A 16,949-nucleotide genomic window follows, 5' to 3' on the forward strand; every position below is an offset into this window, starting at 1 on the left:
TTAGTTTTGACAACTGGACCACGGCAATGCACAATGATAATAACAGGGAAGGCAGGGAAAGGGGTGTACAAGTCTATACAATCTTTGCAACTTTTCTGTAAATCTAAAATGATTCCAAAGCAAAAGCTTTATTTTCAAAAATCACACAGATTGTAAATGCCTGAGCAGAATTCAAATTCAAATGCGTCTGCCTCCTTAGCCCACACACCTGCACCATCTCACAGCAGAAAGCCATTCCCAAAGGCTTCTTCATGGGCCTGAGCTCGTCCCCATCTGCCCATTTGCCTTCTAGGACCTCCCTCACTCATCTATTGTCTTCGCCCCGTGAACTCCTTTTGAGGAATGATGGATGCTCCTGTTCCCCCAAGTGTGTTCACATCTTCATGCACATTATTCCTCCACGCTCTTGGGGGACTTGGGTTTTGATAATTATTGGTCTCTTTAGTATCTAGCCTCCTTTGCAGCAACCACCAAATTCCACTTGGGGATCCATGGAGTTCCAAGGAAGGTAACTCCCCAACCTGGCTCCAGGGATAAAACACATGACCTCAGCTAGGTCTATCAGCATACTCCATTCCTTGACCACCAAGATCAGCCCAGAGGTAGCCGTGTGACCCAAGCTGGTCTGATTAGAGAGCATCGTAGGACTTGGACAGGGAATGCTGGGACAAGGACAATTCCCTTCTTCCATATTGGACATGAATGAAACCCTTGGGAACTTCATGATGAAGCCAAGATCAAGGACATCAGAACAGAGAAATGGAAAGAGCCAGGTCCTCAGCGACATCAATGAGCCACTGGATCAAGCCTTGCCTGAACCTCACATGGCTTCTACACGTCTCAGTTGTGGGAACTCTGGTAGGCTGAGAAACGGTCCCCCAAAGATATCCATGTACTAACCCCTGGAACCTGTGAATGTTGTCTTATATGACAAAAGAAGGTGGAGTCTGAACGTGCATTTTAAATTAAGGATTATGAGATGGTAAGATCATCTGGGTGGACCTCAAATGCAATCATATGTATCCTTATAAGAGGGTAGCAGAGGGAGATTTGACATAGACACAGAAAAGCAGTCAGCATGACCATGAAGGCCAGGATCGGAGTGACGCCACTGCAAACCACGGAACGCTGGCAGCCGCCAGAAGCGGCAAGGACCAATCCCCCCAGAGCACATGTCCAGTGCCGGACAGAGCGCAGCCCTGCCGACACTGGGACTTTAGCCCAGTGATACTTACTGACTTCAGACTTCTGGCCTCCAGAACTGTGAGGGAGTAATGTTCTGTTATTTTAAGCCACTTAGTTTGTGGTAATTTTTTCCCGATCTTTAGCTGGGGAAATGAGGCTGAAGGCGGGGGACGGCAGCATCAGATGGCTCAGACACCAAGCAAAGGCATTATGGGAGTTTATTTACAGATAAGTCACAGCAACCAGGGTCCAGGCAGGATCTGGCCAGAAGAACCCAGACAAATACATATAGGTCCCAGCCCCCATCAGCACCAGAGCTGTTCCCAGCCAGGCCCCTGCCAGAGGGACCAAGACTCAGGCAGCGTGGAGGGAGTGGGCCCCAGTCCTTTCCAGGTATCAGAGGTCACCTGCTGTGGCCCCCATGCCAGAGGAAGAAACTGGCCTCTGTCCTGGAATGTGGACATTGAGGAGCATGAGTAAAGGCTTATTCTCAATGGCAGGCCACAAAACAGAAGTCCCAGCAGCGGCTTGGGGCATGGAGTCATCGCAGACCTGTCCGGAGTCTGGGCATGGAGCTGGTGTCCCAGGCCGTGGCTGCCCATCACACAGGGGGCTCCCCCAGTTTGCTGGTAGCACTTGTGACCCGTTTATTCTCCCGGAGGTTTCGGAGGCGGGCACTGAGGCTGCTGATCTCTTCCACATAGGCCTGGGGCACCCACCCTTTCTCACCATCTGCCAGGCGGACCCCTTCCAGCCAGCCTAGGGAAACACACAGGCCAGGAGCAGCATCAGCGTCATCACAGGGACACGAGGGCCAGGTCTGTGAGGGAACCCCTAGCCTGATGCAAGCCTCATCTGCACCCCTGGGGTCACGGTGACATCTCAGCATCTCCCAACTCCAGGAAGGACCCTGCCTCCAGGGGTCTTAAAGATAAACTTTAGACCTATTTTTCCTGACATCCTCTAAGGAGGGTATTTCCACTCTGCCTGTCAGTCACTCTCAAGCCTACATCCGCATAAGCGGGAAGTTCCTCCTCCTGTCTAACTTGATTTCTGCATGCTGTGGTTGATCAACACTTGCATAACTTTTTCCTGTGATGTCTTGGTCATCTAGCTGCCTCCTTCCCCTCCAGCCCCATCAGGAAGGCCTTCCCAGGAGGCCCCTCTCACCGTCACTGGTCCAGGTCCTCACTGCCAGGATGTCTGTCTTCTCCAAGGTCAGCTCGTCTGGCTGCAGTGCCTTGTACGTCCTGACACACTGAACCTGGGGGCGGTCTGACAGCCCAAGGGACAGTGAGGCTGTCCCCAGGGCAGGACAGGGCGGTGGGGGGAGCAGTGGGAGGAAGTAAGGGGTGGAAGGGTAGCTGCTGCTCTTTCGTGCCCTCTGTTCCTCTCTCTGCCCACCACAGCCACTCTCCTCCTCTCAGCCTCAACACAAGCCCTAGGTGAATCCAGTACCTCCCAGCTTCGGTTGCTGCTTCTGTGCCCAGGGCTCTCACCTCCCCAGCCCAATCCAACACCTCACTGCTGACCTCCAGGCCAATTTCCATCGGCCTTAGACACCCATGAAACACTAATGGCCCTTTACGTGCCCCCTGACGCTACTCTGCTACTGCCTCCCATCCATACTTCTCAAATGGATTCCAGCCACATCACTCCCCCACTGATAACCCTCCAGGGCACGCTAGCTCCCTCCTGCCTCAGGGCCTTTGCACTGGCAAAGTGTTCCTCCTCCCAGGAGTGCTCTTTCTGAGATGTTTTCATGGCTGCCCTTCCTCATCCTTCAGGGGCCTTCTCTGACCACCTCCTTGGAGTGGGAAGCTCACCCTGCAGCCCAAACACAACTCCTGGTTCTAGCCAGAGCCCCTGCTTCAATAGAGGCCCTCAGCTCTCTCCACCATACAAGGCAGGCTGGCTGTATCAGGAAAACCACAGGCTCTGAGGCCAGACCTGGCTTGACTCCCAGCTCTGCTACCTCGTGTGACCTTGGACAAGTTACTTAACATTTCTGAGCAGCAGTTTTCTCAGATATGAAAAATGAGTCTACCTAATAGGGTTGTTGTGAGGATTAAGTAAAATAAGTGCAAATACAAAGCCCCTAGCCCTGGGCCTGACACATGGCAGGTACTGAGTAGAAATGAATCTCCTTCTTTGCCCTTCATTAGTTCAGCCCTAACCTCCCGGCTCAGAAACTTTCAATAGCCACCTAGTACCCACTATATTAAGGTCCTCCATGATTGGGCTGCAACTGGGCTTGCTAACCTCACTTCACACCCAGAGGAAAAGCCTCTACAGCAACAGAGAAGGTCCTGCCACCCTGCCAGCCTACACAGCCTGCCACCTGCTTCCCATCTTCTGGGCAACTCGGGCAAGACATGGGTTCTAGTCCCATCTCTGCCATTTACTAGCTGGGTGGACTTGAACAAGTCACTTCCCTCTCTGAATCTGTTTCCTAACTTATAAAATATGCTTCTGTGGGGATGAAATGGGAGGATATAAAAGGTTTTGTCATTGCCAGTGTGCTGTCTGTGCACATGGGGGTCGGTCTGGCCTATGTACTTCCTGCCCGGCCTTCAGGTTCCCACAGATCCACCCCTGACTGCCCCAGACCAGTTGATCTATCTTTCCACCAGCTCTGCTGACAACAGGACACAGGATGCTACCTTCCCCCTCACTGATGACCTCCTTGTCCTCCTGCGGGCTGGAGGGGCACATGGCTGAGATCCATCGCCGCTTCTCACTTCTGGGGAGGGGGAGGCTGAGCTGTTACAACATGCAAAGGGGAATCTCCCAGGGCCAGGGCAGCAAAACTGGGGCTAGCAGAAGCGGGTATGAGGTGCAGACGCGGGACCCAGGTCATGAATTCTCTGCCCCAGGGCCCGCCCCACAGCCCTGCTCCCAAACCTAGGCCCCACCCAGCTTTAAGCTGAAGAACAGAGCAGGCCCAGAACCCCATGGGTGCCAGCTCTGCCCATGTCCTGCCTCGTGCCACCATCCTGAAGGCAGAGATAAAGGGTCTCGTGCCTGTCTAGAAGTCCTCTCTCCCAGACCCAGGCCCACTCACTCGGTCCGGGCCCTCAGCAGGAACTGGTGCTTTGCGTGTTGCCCAGGGAGGAGTTGAAGGAGGAACACGTGGCCAGGGATGCCCTGGAGCTTGAGGCTGAGGTCCTTCACCTGCAGCTCGGCCATCGTGGCATGGACGAAAACAGCAAACTTCCCCAGCCTGCAGGACCCGGAGGCAGGGTCAGCCAGGCCCTACCTCAGCACCAGGGCAGTCCTGACTGGAGGCGTGGAGGAGGGGTCGTCTGCCCATAGCACCTCCCCAGGGAAATCTGGCTCCTCACCCTGCTAGCCAGCAAAGTCCCCAAGGAACTGGGAGCTCTGTTCCTGCCAGCACAGCGGGGCAGGTGAATGCAATGAAGCATCAGTCCACAGGCATGATTTCAAGCTCTCTCTGAACCTTCTCACCCCTTCCCTCCCTTCCCCCCCACACCCAACCAGCAGCTCTGTCCTGTCTGTGTCCTCATTGTTCCTGGAAGCCTCTTATCCCCAATCCCCACCACTTCTGGAGCGTCTCCTCTCTCCAGGGCAATTGCCAGAGCTTCTGCCCTCCTTCTAGTCCATCCTTCAGATCAGCCAGGAGTTGTTCCGAAGAACCAACTGGGAAGCATCTCTGATGGGACCTCTAGACCGCTTGGGTGTCACTCTTTGATGATAGAGAAGCTGAACTGTGCCTCTTGTTTGCCCCTCTACCCAGGGCTGGACACCATCTGACTCACAGTTTGGGTCCCATGACCACTTGCGGGAAGGGAGGGTGAGCAGGCGGGAGGGTCAGGAATGTTCTGCAGGTCCTCGTTCTCAACCCGTATACAGAGCTCAGTACCTCTCACTCCAAACGGGTCCCCTTCACTGCTCCCGCCTCCAGCAACAGACGCCACCAAGTCGTCCAAGAGGAAACCCAGCTGTCATTCTCACCCCTTCCCTCCCTTCCTCCCCACACCCAACCAGCAGCTCTGTCCTGTCTGTGTCCTCATTGTTCCTGGAAGCCTCTTATCCCCAATCCCCACCACTTCTGGAGCATCTCCTCTCTCCAGGGCAATTGCCAGAGCTTCTGCCCTCCTTCTAGTCCATCCTTCAGATCAGCCAGGAGCAAGTGTCCCGCTCTGCCTAACTCTCCGTGCTCCCTGCTGCCCTCAGAAAGCCCCACCTCTCTACCATGACTTCCAGCAGCCCAGCTCCCCTCTCCCGCCCTTCCCTTCCACAAATCCAGCCACGCTGGTCTTCATCATCCCCCAGATACTCCGTTCTTACACCTTACTGTGTGTGACTTCGTTATATCCCCTCAAATTCCTCCTCTACCTGGAAGACGACTTATTCTTCAAAACCCAGTTCAAATGTCCTTTCCTCTGTGAGGCTTTACGGATTCCCACCCCCACTAAGGGATGCTATAGCACTAGTACAGCCTTCCATCAAAACCCTGGCCAGGTGGTTATCAGGAAGTATTTTCAATGTTTCTCGAGCTCCTGCGAGCACAGAACAAGTCTCACTGATCTCTACGTCCCCTGCTCCCATTGGAGGATCATTGAATGAACAAACCAACCATGAATGAACTCTTCCCATCTTATGCTATGAGATAAGCATAAGATGCCTGTCCTTAAGGCTTACCTCATTCAGGAAATCTCCCTCATCTCAAATGTATAGTAATCATGGCTAATACTGAGTGAGTGTTCACTATGTGCCAGGCACTTTGCTAAGTTCTTTTCATCTTTTGTTATCACACTGAATCTCTCCATAGAGTCTCTTTTGTATGGATGGGAGACAGGATACTACAGTCGTTAAGAGTCTGGGATCTGGCATCAGACAGACCTGGCCTCCTGGCCCCTGCACAGTATGAGGTCCACGATCTTGAGAATAACAATGTAGTCTACTTCCCAGGGAGATGTTTAGAGGATTAAGAGAATAATGTTCATAGCATGCCTGGCACAGAACAGGCAGTCGGTAAATGTTGGCCATTGTCGCTATGACTCAGGGCAGAGCTGGGGCTCCAGGGTTGTGCTCTTAATCTCTGCCCTAATTGGCTTCAGCCAGAGCAGCTTAAGTCCTCTGCGCACAGTTCAGCCCTTGAGTCTCAGTCGGGATGATGGTCTTGCCTCACATCTCTGCCTTTCCTGGGGGAGCCTCCAGGGCTCTGAGTGCCCTGGCAGCACAGCCTGGGCACAGGTAAAGGCTGGGGCTTCTGGGTCCCGAGATGGTGTGAGCCCAGTGGTGGGCAAGAAGGGAACCCAGCCCCAATTTACACCCCCTACCCCCACCCCACCCTAACTCACTCCTTCCGCCGGGAGAGCAGCAAGCAGTCATTGAAGAGGTGCAGGTAGACCGCTTTGCTGGACAGCTTCAGCTTGGCCGGGGGCGCTGCGGGCAGGGGTGCCAGTTCCACCAGCTCCCCCTGCCGAACCAGCCAGCGGGCCTGAGAGATCAGCGGGAAGATCTGAAAGGATGGAGGAGGCAAGGGGGAGGGCAGGTCAGGCTGGGGGCAGCAGGGCAGAAAGCGCTGGACAGGGATGGGCGGGTGTAGGCAGTGATGGGCTGGCATGCAGCCCCCAGGGCAGGAGGGAACAAGAGCTGCCCCACTGTGTACACCGGCCCGCCAGCTATGGGCATGCACCTTGCCCTCAAAATGGATCTTCTTGCTCAGATGGATGAGCTCCTCTGTCCTCTTCATGGACTGCACACTGGCATTGCACTCCTGCACCAGCTAGGGAGGCCATGGTGGGTCACCAACAGCCCCCCAGTCCTGGCCCAGCCTCAGGCTCCCACCTGGGAACCAGCAGCTCTGATAGCTGGGGCTCTTTTTAAAGACACGCTGGGGTTCCTGGGAGGCTCTGGGGAGCCAGACGGCCACTGTCCCGCCGAGCTCACCTCCTTAAGGGCGTTGAAGGCCTTGGTGGCCATGTCCTCATGTTCAGAGCCCTGTGCTGTCCGCCTCAGGATGTTCTGGAGGGGGGATCGGTGCATTGAGGCAGGCTGCGACCTCCACCCATGACCCTGCCCACTCGTGGTGCTCAGCAGGGGTCATGGCGGCCCAGCGGCCTCTCCCTTGCCCAGCCCTCACTGTGGCCCGGACCCTCCAGGAACCTCCACCAGCATCTTGAGGCGGGTGATCCGCTGAAACGGCAGGATGAGGAAGGAGGTGAGGGGCAGACGCTGGCACACAGGAGACTCCTCCAGGCGAGCCAGAACGCCGGGGAATTTGGGGTTCTGCAGGCTGGAAAATGGGGAGGGGCCTGGTGTCACAGATGGGGTCACAGATCCCATGAAGTCCTGTGCTCTGTGTTGGTTCTTCAGTTTTCTCAGCACAGCCTTGCTGCCCTTTGGGACTGGGTCTAGCCTCATCCTGGTCACGGAGCCCTTTTCAAGACCCCTCCCCTCGCAGGTCACCCTGCCTCACCCAGTCCTCTGCACCTACTCCTGCCTGAGACTCCTCCTATCCTCCCCCCCTTGTCAGATCCCCAGCCCTACAGCAGACGCTGGTAGGTGCGCTCCTGGTACGCCTGGTTGGTGACGTAGGGCAGGTAGACTCGGCGGAAGGCCGGGCAGTGGTGCAACACAACGTCGCACACGCTGAAGCGCAGAACATCTGCCTCTAGCCGCTGCTCCAGGTCCTGCAGGAACCTGAAGGGGTCGGGCAAGGAGTCAGCAAATGGTCAGGGCCGAGCGAGACCCGAGACCTGGGCGCCCGGCCAATCGCAGGCTAGGTGCCGCCCCCGCCTGGCACCCTCACCTCTCGCTGGTGCTCTTGACCTCGGGCAGTTTGGAGAACAGCCACTGCTTGTCCTGCACTCCCAAACACCCGTTCAGCTCAGCCGATCCTAAAAAGTGGCCCACGGCCACCGATAGGCTGTGGATGTATGAGGCTTCAGACGTGATCAGCTCAAACTTGGCCTGAGGGAGGGCGGACACGGGGCTGAAAGGGCCGGACCCAGCCCAAGCCGGACGCCCAACGCCTCTCAGCCCCTACACGCTGCCTGCTGAGACAGACTCACCGGGTGTCCCCGCCCCTTTCTAGCCCCACCCCTGGTGATCTGGTGCCCGGCGAGATTCGGGGACCCGCCTCTTGCGGCGCGCAATTATTCAAACCCAGCTGGAGCCCTCGTTTGCACCCCTAGCTCCATCCATCGGGTCTGGTCCTAGCCACCCGACGGTCGGCCTCTCCTGGGATGAGCCCTTTCGTTAGCCCCGCCCCTGACCTTGCCACCCGGCGTTTTTGCAACTGATGGCTTTGTCGCTCCCCTATCCCTGTTTTACGCGACCCCATCCCGATTCCGCCCCTCCTCCGGCGCTGTTGGCCCTGCCCCTACCCCTACCCTTTCGTCCAGCTCCTTTGCTCGCCGTGGGCTCCACGGCTTCTCTGTCCTCGCTTGCCGCCAGCCCCACCTTCTCAGATCCTGGCACCCTCTTTCCGCAATGAAAATCCTGCCGGCCCCAGCCTCTTGTAGCCCCGCTTTCTCCGCTGGGTCTAATGCCCACCTTCTGCAATTTGCAACCCCGCGGGCGCAGTACCCCCGTGGCCCCGGCCCGGCTAAATCCTGGCCCGCCCCTTCTGCTGCCCCACCCCCGCTGGCGCCGCCCCTCCCCGCCCGCTCGCACGCCCACCTCCTGCAGTTTGCAGTCGCGCAGACTCAGCGTGGCCAGGACGCCGCTGCCGCGCACGTCGGGGATATCCTGCCACAGCGAGAAGGTGGAGCCTCGCGCCGAGCGCTGCGCGCGGAAGGAGCTGCTCGGGGAGAGGTTGGCGCGCGGCGGCCCGGGCCCCTCCTCCGCGCCTTCCACCTCGTCCCCCGGGCCCTCCTCCTCGCGCTGCTGCCGCCGCAGCTCGCGGGCGCTGGCCACGTCGCTGTATTCCTGGTAGAGGACGGCTGGGCGGGCAGAGGGGCAGGGGAGGCCCGTGGGGCGTCCGCCAGCCCCTCCCGGCTCCTCCCCGGCTGCCCAAGATCCCGCTTCGCTCCGTGAGCCTTTCCGACTGCTTGGATAGCGGGACATCGTGCATTCATTCATGCACTCATCCTGTACCGTTGCTTGAGCTCCCACTACGTGCTAGCCCCTGTGCTAGATGCCGAGATTCAGTTCTGTCTCACAAGACCCTACCTCTCAACTCTACGAACCCCAGCGTCCCAGTACCCCCAAAGCCCCAGCCTCGGTGACTTCCTCCCACGTACAGTTAAGGAGGAACCGGGACTGGCGCCGCTCACTGGCGCTCCTGGAACCCAGCGCCGGCTCTTCCCGCGTATCCGGCCTAGGAAAAGGGGAGTTTCAGAGCCGTTCCTCGCCTGCACCCCTCACTGGGCAGAGCCCGGGGTGGGAGGTAGTACCTGGCCTCGGGCCAGCCGCCATGGCTCCCGCTCGGGTCAACAGAGACTGGCAGCGCCATACAGTCCACCCTCATCTCTACACTGCGCGACTCCCTTCCGGAGGCTTTTCCTGGAAAGGGTGAGAGCTGAGGGTGGGTGGATCCAAGAGTGCCTCTGGGAACCAGGGTGCCACACTCCAGATGACCTGCACCCAGTCTCAGGTGTCGAGTGAGTGTGGGCAGTGCCCAACCTGCGTCTTGCTCATGGGACCCAGAGGAGGAGCCGGTACCTTCCTGAGCTGCTCCAGTGCCCGACCCTGGGGTCAGGGCCCTGGCTGCTGAATTCCGCGCCAGGCGCAGGGAAGAGTGCAGCCGGGTCATCAGCTCAGAGGCTGAGAAGCGCCTCCGCTCGGGCCCTTCGAGGCCCGCTCGTGTGGGCCCAGCCGGCTCCAGTGGCCCGGGCTCCTCGGTGTTCAGGGCCCGCCCCGCTGCCTGGCCAGGCTCCAGGAAGACAGCATGGGCCTCCCGGCTACCAGAGGCCTCTTCACGCTGGTACACCCGCATCTTGCGCCCTGCAGGGAGGTGGAGTGAGAGCGCAGGCTGGCATCCACCGGGGTCTCTCCCCATTTCCTCCCGCTGCTACTCTGGGGCCCTGAACATCTGAGGGATGTGCCCATGGGAAAGGCTAGTGCTTTTGCCAGGATCTGTTCTGAAGAGAAATGGAATAACAAGAAGGGTAGAGAGTGACTGCAGTGGGCGAAGGGTGGGCAAGGGCCAGGGAGCCCAGGATAGCCACCCGTTTGCTGTGTAACCTTGGACAAATCTCTCATCTTCCTTGATCTCCAGTTCCCTTATCACTAAAATCTACCACTTGTCCTGCCTGTTTGGGGACCTCTGGAGCTTCAGAGTCCTAAGAGAGCCACCCAACCTCTCCCTTATCCCCCACACTGGGCCACCACCCCTCACACAGAGTGACTCACAGGCTGACTTCTTCTCTGAGCCTTGGCTGGCCCGGCGCTGTGGCTGTGGGTACTGGGGACTCCAGGGTCCCTCCAGAGTTGGGGGCTGGGCACTAGGACAGTGTGGCCAGCTGCCAGCCCTGCTGGGCCGCATTGCCCCACTGGTGATCTTGGTGTCTGGGACTCCGGGGGACGGTGGCCATAGCAGCCTTTGGAGAGGAGCAGGGGTCCCCAGGGACCAGCGGCTGCCTGGAGCCTGCAGCTCCTCTGGGGCAACAGGGAAGAGATCCAGACACACAGAGCTTGGGGGCTGCAGTGTAGGCAACTCCACAAAGGACAGACTTTCCTGCTGGCAAACAGCTACTGGGTGGTGGGCAGTGCCACGTGGCCCAGTCAGGTGGGACTGGAGGGTGGCAGGTGGCCCACAGTCCATTCCTCCTTTGCTCTGCCACCCACCTGGGCCTGCAGGGGAGAAGGTGTCAGAGCCAGACACAGGACAGCAGGGCTGGCCAGCAAGCTACCTTGTCCTGGAGGCCTGGACAAACCCTGTGTGCACACACATCTGTACATGTACACTCGCACACCTAATTATATACCAAGAGCTAATACTTATTGGCACCTACTGAATGACAAGCCAAGTGCTTCAGACATATTATCTCATTTAATCCTCACAGCACCCCTGAGTAGATGCTCTTATTGTCCCCATTTTATAGGTGGGGAAAGTGAGGCACAGAGGTTGCGATTTGGTAAATGGTGGAGCCAGGATTCAAACCCAGGCAGTGGGTCAGCTGTAGCTTCTTAGTCTGCACTGTTTACCACATTGTGCATTTTCTAACTCTCATGATGTGATCAGACACACAGATACATGCACTGACACACAAATCCATGTATGTCCCCACACACACACATTTTCTCTCAAGTACACATGTGGACACACACGCTTTTACAGATACACTCAAGACATTTCAAATTCACAGGTTCATACATTCACATACACTTCTTTACACAATACATATATTCACACAGACACTTCCTCTTTCTTTCTCTCTCTCTCTCTCTCTCTCTCTCTCTCTCTCACACACACACACACACACACACACTGACCCACCAGATATTTACATAGCCACTCAAGCCTTCTCACTCTTCCATTCACACTCATACACAAGGATGCAGACACAAACACACAGACTCAGAAGTCCTCACTTTGGGGTTACCCAGCTCCCTCTCCTGTGCCCAGAGTTGCAGCCTTCAGTGCTGAGTGGTGCCCACACCCATGCCAAGCTGGCTGGGAGGGTCCCAGAGTGGCAGGCGGGCCACCACCCAGATCAGGCTGGGGCCTCCCAAGAGAAGGGCAGCGAGATGTCCCAGCCCCCCAGTTTGGAGTAAGAGAGGGGTTCTTCCCTACCCCAACCCCAGCCCCAGGGTCTAGCCAGGTCCTCTCAGGCAGGAAGTCATCCCCAGGGAGCCCGCTGGAGCCTCAGGACAGGCTTAGCGATGGAGGGATCTGAGCCCCCCAGATCCTAGCCCCTAGCCCTCCTGCAGCCCCTCACCTCTCAGCCTGGGCCCGCTGCTGATGTTGTTTAGCTGCTCCGGCAGGGGAAGCCCTCTCTCTGCCCAGCTGGCTGGAGGAGCTCCCACCCAGACAAAGGGTTTGATTCATCAAGCCCTGTGGTGAGGCAAGCCGTAAGGAGGGAGGGAGCAGGCAGCGGGCTGGGCGGGGGCCTGTCCTAGCCTGGCTTCACTGTGGCCAGGCGGGACAGCAAGGACACCCCCCAGGGCCTCCTCAGGCCAAAGGGGCAGTGGCCAGCCTGGCAGGGCCAGGAGACCCGGGAGATAGAGACCTAGAGACGCTCTACACAACAACTCAGAAACCAAGACCCAAAACACTCAAAACCAGAAAACCACAGATGCTGAGATGTTCAGGGACTCAGAGATGGAGACAGACATAGACTCTGAAAATTTCAGACAGACCAGAGACTCCGAGAAATGTGAAGCCCAGAAAAACCCAGGGAGACAGATGGACATTTTGTGGGGTTGCTAGTCTAGTGGGGGAGCCAAGTACCAATACAGTTACAACCCAGATCTGTACATGTACATATAGCTGAGCCAGAGAAAGCACCAGAGCAGGGTGCTGGGCTCAGCTCAACCTCAGCATTCCAAGAAGGCTTCCTGGAGGAATAGCTAACTTCCAACTGAAAAAGCCAGGGACCCAGTGCACCTAGAGAGGGAGAAAGCCTTGGCCTGAGAAGAAACAGTGACAGTGTCAGTGACCCTGGAAGAGAGGGACAGAGGAAGGACCCAGGGGGGTGACTGGGTCTGTGACTAGCTCCCCCCCACTGCACAGCCCCTAAAATGCTTTCCCCATTTTCTTCATTCTCTGAATGGAGGGAAGGGAAGATGGATGCTCCTAAGAGATGGTCATTCCTGCAGGCCCTCCCCACGGGACAACTTTAGCTTAAACCTTAAACCTCTGTCCACTGACTAAGTCTCTCAGTCTCCTCAGCTGGTAAACAGGACATGTAAAGTGCCTAGCACATAGCAGGAGCTTTATATTTGATAGTCACTCTTCTGAGTATTATTATTAGTCTTTCTCTAGTCAGGGGGATGACTTGGGTCATCACACAGATGGGGAAACTGAGGCAGTGAGGATGAGACCTGCCCTGCCCTAGTTTGTAGGAAGGAGACACAGGGGACAGCTGCCACCATAGACAGGTATCTTTCCCTCCAGGAATCAGAAGTCCTCAATATGGAAGCACCACTTGCTTCTGTGGGCACACGTGTGCAAGAATATGCATATGCCTCTGTTCCTTTGTGTTCTGGGAGATTCTGGAAGCCCGTGGAGGGCAGGGAGGGACCTTCCTGCCCTTGTCAGCAAAAACACAGAACCCTTGGGACAGGAGCACCCCCTATTAAAGCTTCCAAGAAGGCTGGGTGAATGTTGGGGGATTTTAGTGGTGGAAGGCTTTCTGGGGAGACCAGGCTGGAGGCAGGTTCCTGGGGGGTGTCAGGAGTGAGTCGGCCTCCACCTCTGTCCAGACCAGGGGGCAATGGGAATGGCCCATCTAGCTGGGGGGCAGCCCTGTGGCCTCCCAGGGATGTGGCCCCCTCAACCTCAGTGCTGGGGACCAAGGAGGGCAGAGCTGTGTGCACATTGGGGGTAGCTCATTTCTGCTAGATACAAAAGAACAAAACCTCAGGAAGAGAACTGGCCCCAGGGAGCAGGGACATTACCTGCCTGAGACACTATCATAGGATACTCCAGTGCCCACTAGTCAAGGGTCATTCTGGAGCCCCCAGGGGAAAGCTCTGCCAAAGTTCAAGGCCCAGTGTTGACCCTGAGCAGTTGTATGGCCTTAGGCAAGTCACAGCCTGTCCCTGGGCCTCAACGTCCCCATCTGTAAAGCAACACCTGAGGTCCCTCTCAGCTGCCCCCTCTAGTAAACCTGTGTCATCATGAGTTTCTCTGCAGGCAGAAAAGGATGGCAGGGTGCAAGGAGGGTCCCCTCCAGTGGGCGCTACTAATCACATGGACGCTGCACCCACTTGGCAAGGCTGGCAGAGAGGCTGCCTGGTTACTGCCGTGGTCCAAGGAAAGAGCCTCTGGCCTCCTGTGCCCAGCTTTTCCCTGCCCCTCTCTGCTGCCCAGAAGAGTAGGGCCCTGCCAGGGCCCCTCTGCCCCCTAAAGGACAAAGCCAAGCAGGAGGTCATGGCTGGAAGAGGGTTCCAGGCCAAGCAGGCTGTGGAGCCCCAGGAGGCCGTCAGTGAGTGGGAGCCAGGATCGGAGGCCAGGCAGGCAGCACAAAGGACTCACTTGGGAAGGCCGGCGGGAGGACGATGGGGTTGCTGGCAGCCAGGTGGGGCCCTACCTCAGCCAGGGAGCTCCATCCAGCCTCCGACACGGCCCACGGCTCCTGGGGGCCCTGGGGGCTCTGGGGTTGCAGCCAGGTCCTCAGGGGGCGATGTCAGCATGGCCCCCGAGCTGGGCAAAGCAAGCTCCTGGGCATTGTGCAGGGTGGGGAGGGGGAGCTGAGGGGGAGGGAACCTTGCAGGCAGGCAGGTGGCTGTCTCAACGTGCCTGCTCCCCGCCCCCCTTCCCCAGAACCGGTTTGGCCAGTCTGGGGTACAAGAGGGGGGCTGGAACAATGGGAGTCCTATGCCCTCGAGAGGCTCTGAAGGACCCCAGTCCCAACCTCCTATAGATGGGGGAGGCACAGCTTTTCATCCTAGGAGACAAGTCACCCTGTTTCTGGAGCTTTCCAAATATGAGACATGCTGGGGTGGAGGAGAACTTCTTGGGGCTGGGAAGCATCCTGGGCGTCTCCTAGAACCTCCCGAGCCTTGGATTCCTCCAGAACCCTGAGAACCTGCGGTGTGTGCTGACCCTCTATGAGCCCGCTGCAGCATCCATAAAAAGGGCCGCTCATCGCCAGGCTGGGAGATGGAAATCCCGAAAGTTGGTGATGTGCCGTGTTTGGTATCACCCCGGCTGGCCTTTCCAGCACCACCATCCTTATGAATGACCCATCCTCCCCTGCTGCCTGGAATGACACACCTTACCATCTCCAAAGGCTTCTTCCACCAAGAAGCCCTCCCAGACTCGAGCCTACACTTACTGAGCCCTCAATAAACCAATCCAAATACCCAAGTAGACCCAGCCTCCAGTAAGAAGGGCCTACTCTGTGCCTGGTATGCCATCTTCCTAAACCTGTGAAAGGGGTAGCTGTTTTCTCCCTACACTACCTACCATTTATTTGAGCGTTTGGTAATTGCTGGGCACTTAGTTTTAATGTGAATATGTACACAAATACTAATACTCTTATTGCTAATAACTCTTACTGTACTCGCTCTCTGTGCCAGGGCACTGCTCTGAACACTTCACACCTATTTACAGGTTTTTCTCCCACTACCCGAAAGCAGAGTGTTCCTATGAAACCTTTCATAAACTGAAATAGTGTAAAGAGAAGAAGCAATTATCACTAATTTATACAGAAGAAATTTTGAGCATTCCTGGACCCAAAAAATTACCTTTCTTAAATTTTTATGACACCTTTGGACACATCTTGTTAACAGATGCACCAGATAAATTGAGATAAAGCACCAATTCATGAGCCCTCAAGATAAGACAGTCCACAGCTTGGGTGGCTTGATGCTGAGATGCTGAGTGTGGTTCCTGGGGAGGAGCTGGGCTCTCCGCTCAGGGTGCCCGCTGCCCCTGTTGTGGCTCCCTGACAAACAAATGCTGGGCACTACTTTTGCTTTTCATAAAAGCAAAAAAATCCTCTTAGGATTTCTTTCAGTTAGTGAAAACAACTCCCAATGTAGGTCTTTCATAAAGATGGAGTAACCTAACACAAACTTTTGAAAAGCAGGGGATATTCATTTAATCTCCACCATGACCTTGTGAGATAGACACTGTTACTGCTCCCACTTTCTAGATGAGGACGTGAGTCTTGCACAAGTTAAGTCGCTGGTATTATCCCCTTTAAATCTCTCATCAACTCTATGTAGTCCCCATTTACAGATGATGAAATTGAGGTGTAAGGGATTAAATCACTTGCCCAAGGCCACACAGCTAATAAGTGTCAGAGCAAGTATTCAAATCCAGGTGTCTGACTCCACCCCAACCTGTGTCCTTAACCACTGTCTCACCAGTGCTGCCTCACCAGGCTTTGGGGAGGATAGGTGAAAAGTGTGTGCAAATCCAGTGGGAGGGGTCTCAGCTGACCTAACCCAACTTTTCTATTAGTATGCAGGCCTTGATGAGCATATGGGGCAGGAGGTGCAGGGCCCAGACCCCAATAAACTCATGTGGCCATTCAATAGAGTGGTTAGGGTCCCTCCACATCTTCATATCCACTTGGGCCAGCCCCCCAGAGAGCATCATCACAAACCCACACTGCACAGTGCAGCTGGGGACCAGGTGCCTCTGGGGAGGTGGCACACTGGGAGACAGGGAGAGGTTTATAGTCACCATTGCACATCCATCAGAGACGGAGCATAGGGAGAAGGAGGCGATGCAGGGCTAGGGGTCCCAGCTCTGAGACCGACCTTGGGACCGCTGGCCAAGGTACTGCCAAGACCCCCAGTCGGAAGCATAGGATCCCCATGGAAAGGCATCGTGGCGGACCTAGGGTCCTGGAAGGGCAGCACGGCCCCACTCCCCCCTGCATCCTGGGCTCGGGGGCAACGCCCCTGCCGCAGCGGACAGAAAGCCTGGCTTGCTCAGGGTGAGCAGGTTGGAAGGAGCAGAGGATAATAGATAATGGATAATGTAGAGGGAGCTTGGGTGGGCGGGGCTTGGTGAGGGCGGGGCCGGTGGCAATTAGAGGGAAACGGGCGAATCCTCCCTCTGGGCGAGGCCAAACCAGGGGGGCGAGGCAAGAGAGGGCTGAGCTGCCGCTGGGGGCGGGCCGGGGGTGCAGTGAGGGGTGGGGCCGGGCCCGCGGGCCGTGACACCC

The 16,949-nt window shown here is 56.7% G+C and overlaps 1 protein-coding gene across 5 annotated transcripts; it reads right to left on the minus strand.

The window, feature by feature from the left end:
• Positions 1-1,386: 1,386 nt before the first annotated feature.
• ARHGEF19 (Rho guanine nucleotide exchange factor 19) lies at positions 1,387-14,514 on the minus strand. Of its 5 annotated transcripts, XM_073233275.1 has the most exons (18): positions 14,358-14,513; positions 12,042-12,157; positions 10,513-10,953; positions 9,823-10,104; positions 9,555-9,663; positions 9,402-9,478; positions 8,839-9,101; positions 7,967-8,127; positions 7,705-7,857; positions 7,321-7,450; positions 7,105-7,179; positions 6,851-6,940; positions 6,513-6,673; positions 4,250-4,408; positions 3,849-3,928; positions 2,356-2,460; positions 1,738-1,944; positions 1,387-1,634 (listed from the first exon to the last, which is right to left on the minus strand). In XM_073233275.1, exons 3-17 carry the CDS (start codon positions 10,922-10,924, stop codon positions 1,787-1,789), a joined length of 2,415 nt encoding a protein of 804 aa, XP_073089376.1. In that variant the 5' UTR covers positions 10,925-10,953; positions 12,042-12,157; positions 14,358-14,513; the 3' UTR covers positions 1,387-1,634; positions 1,738-1,786. The 5 variants fall into 5 exon arrangements, with proteins under 5 accessions (XP_073089376.1, XP_036856018.2, XP_036856016.2 ...); XM_037000123.2 differs by having other exon boundaries at positions 1,387-1,944; positions 3,849-3,948; positions 14,358-14,514; XM_037000121.2 differs by having other exon boundaries at positions 1,387-1,944.
• Positions 14,515-16,949: the final 2,435 nt, after the last annotated feature.

Source organism: Manis javanica, chromosome 4 (genome assembly GCF_040802235.1).
Source record: "Manis javanica isolate MJ-LG chromosome 4, MJ_LKY, whole genome shotgun sequence".
Taxonomy (NCBI): Eukaryota; Metazoa; Chordata; class Mammalia; order Pholidota; family Manidae; genus Manis; species Manis javanica.

What these genes read in the sequence shown, in the direction of transcription:
- ARHGEF19 (XM_073233275.1), bottom strand. Translation starts at nt 10,924, where the DNA reads ATGGACTGTGGGCCACCTGCCACCCTCCAGTCCCACCTGACTGGGCCA. An exon ending in GGCGGCTGGCCCGAGGCCAG is followed by an intron (nt 9,479 to 9,554) that starts GTACTACCTCCC and finishes CCCTTTTCCTAG; the next exon opens with GCCGGATACGCGGGAAGAGC. An exon ending in GTCAAGAGCACCAGCGAGAG is followed by an intron (nt 7,858 to 7,966) that starts GTGAGGGTGCCA and finishes CGACCCCTTCAG; the next exon opens with GTTCCTGCAGGACCTGGAGC.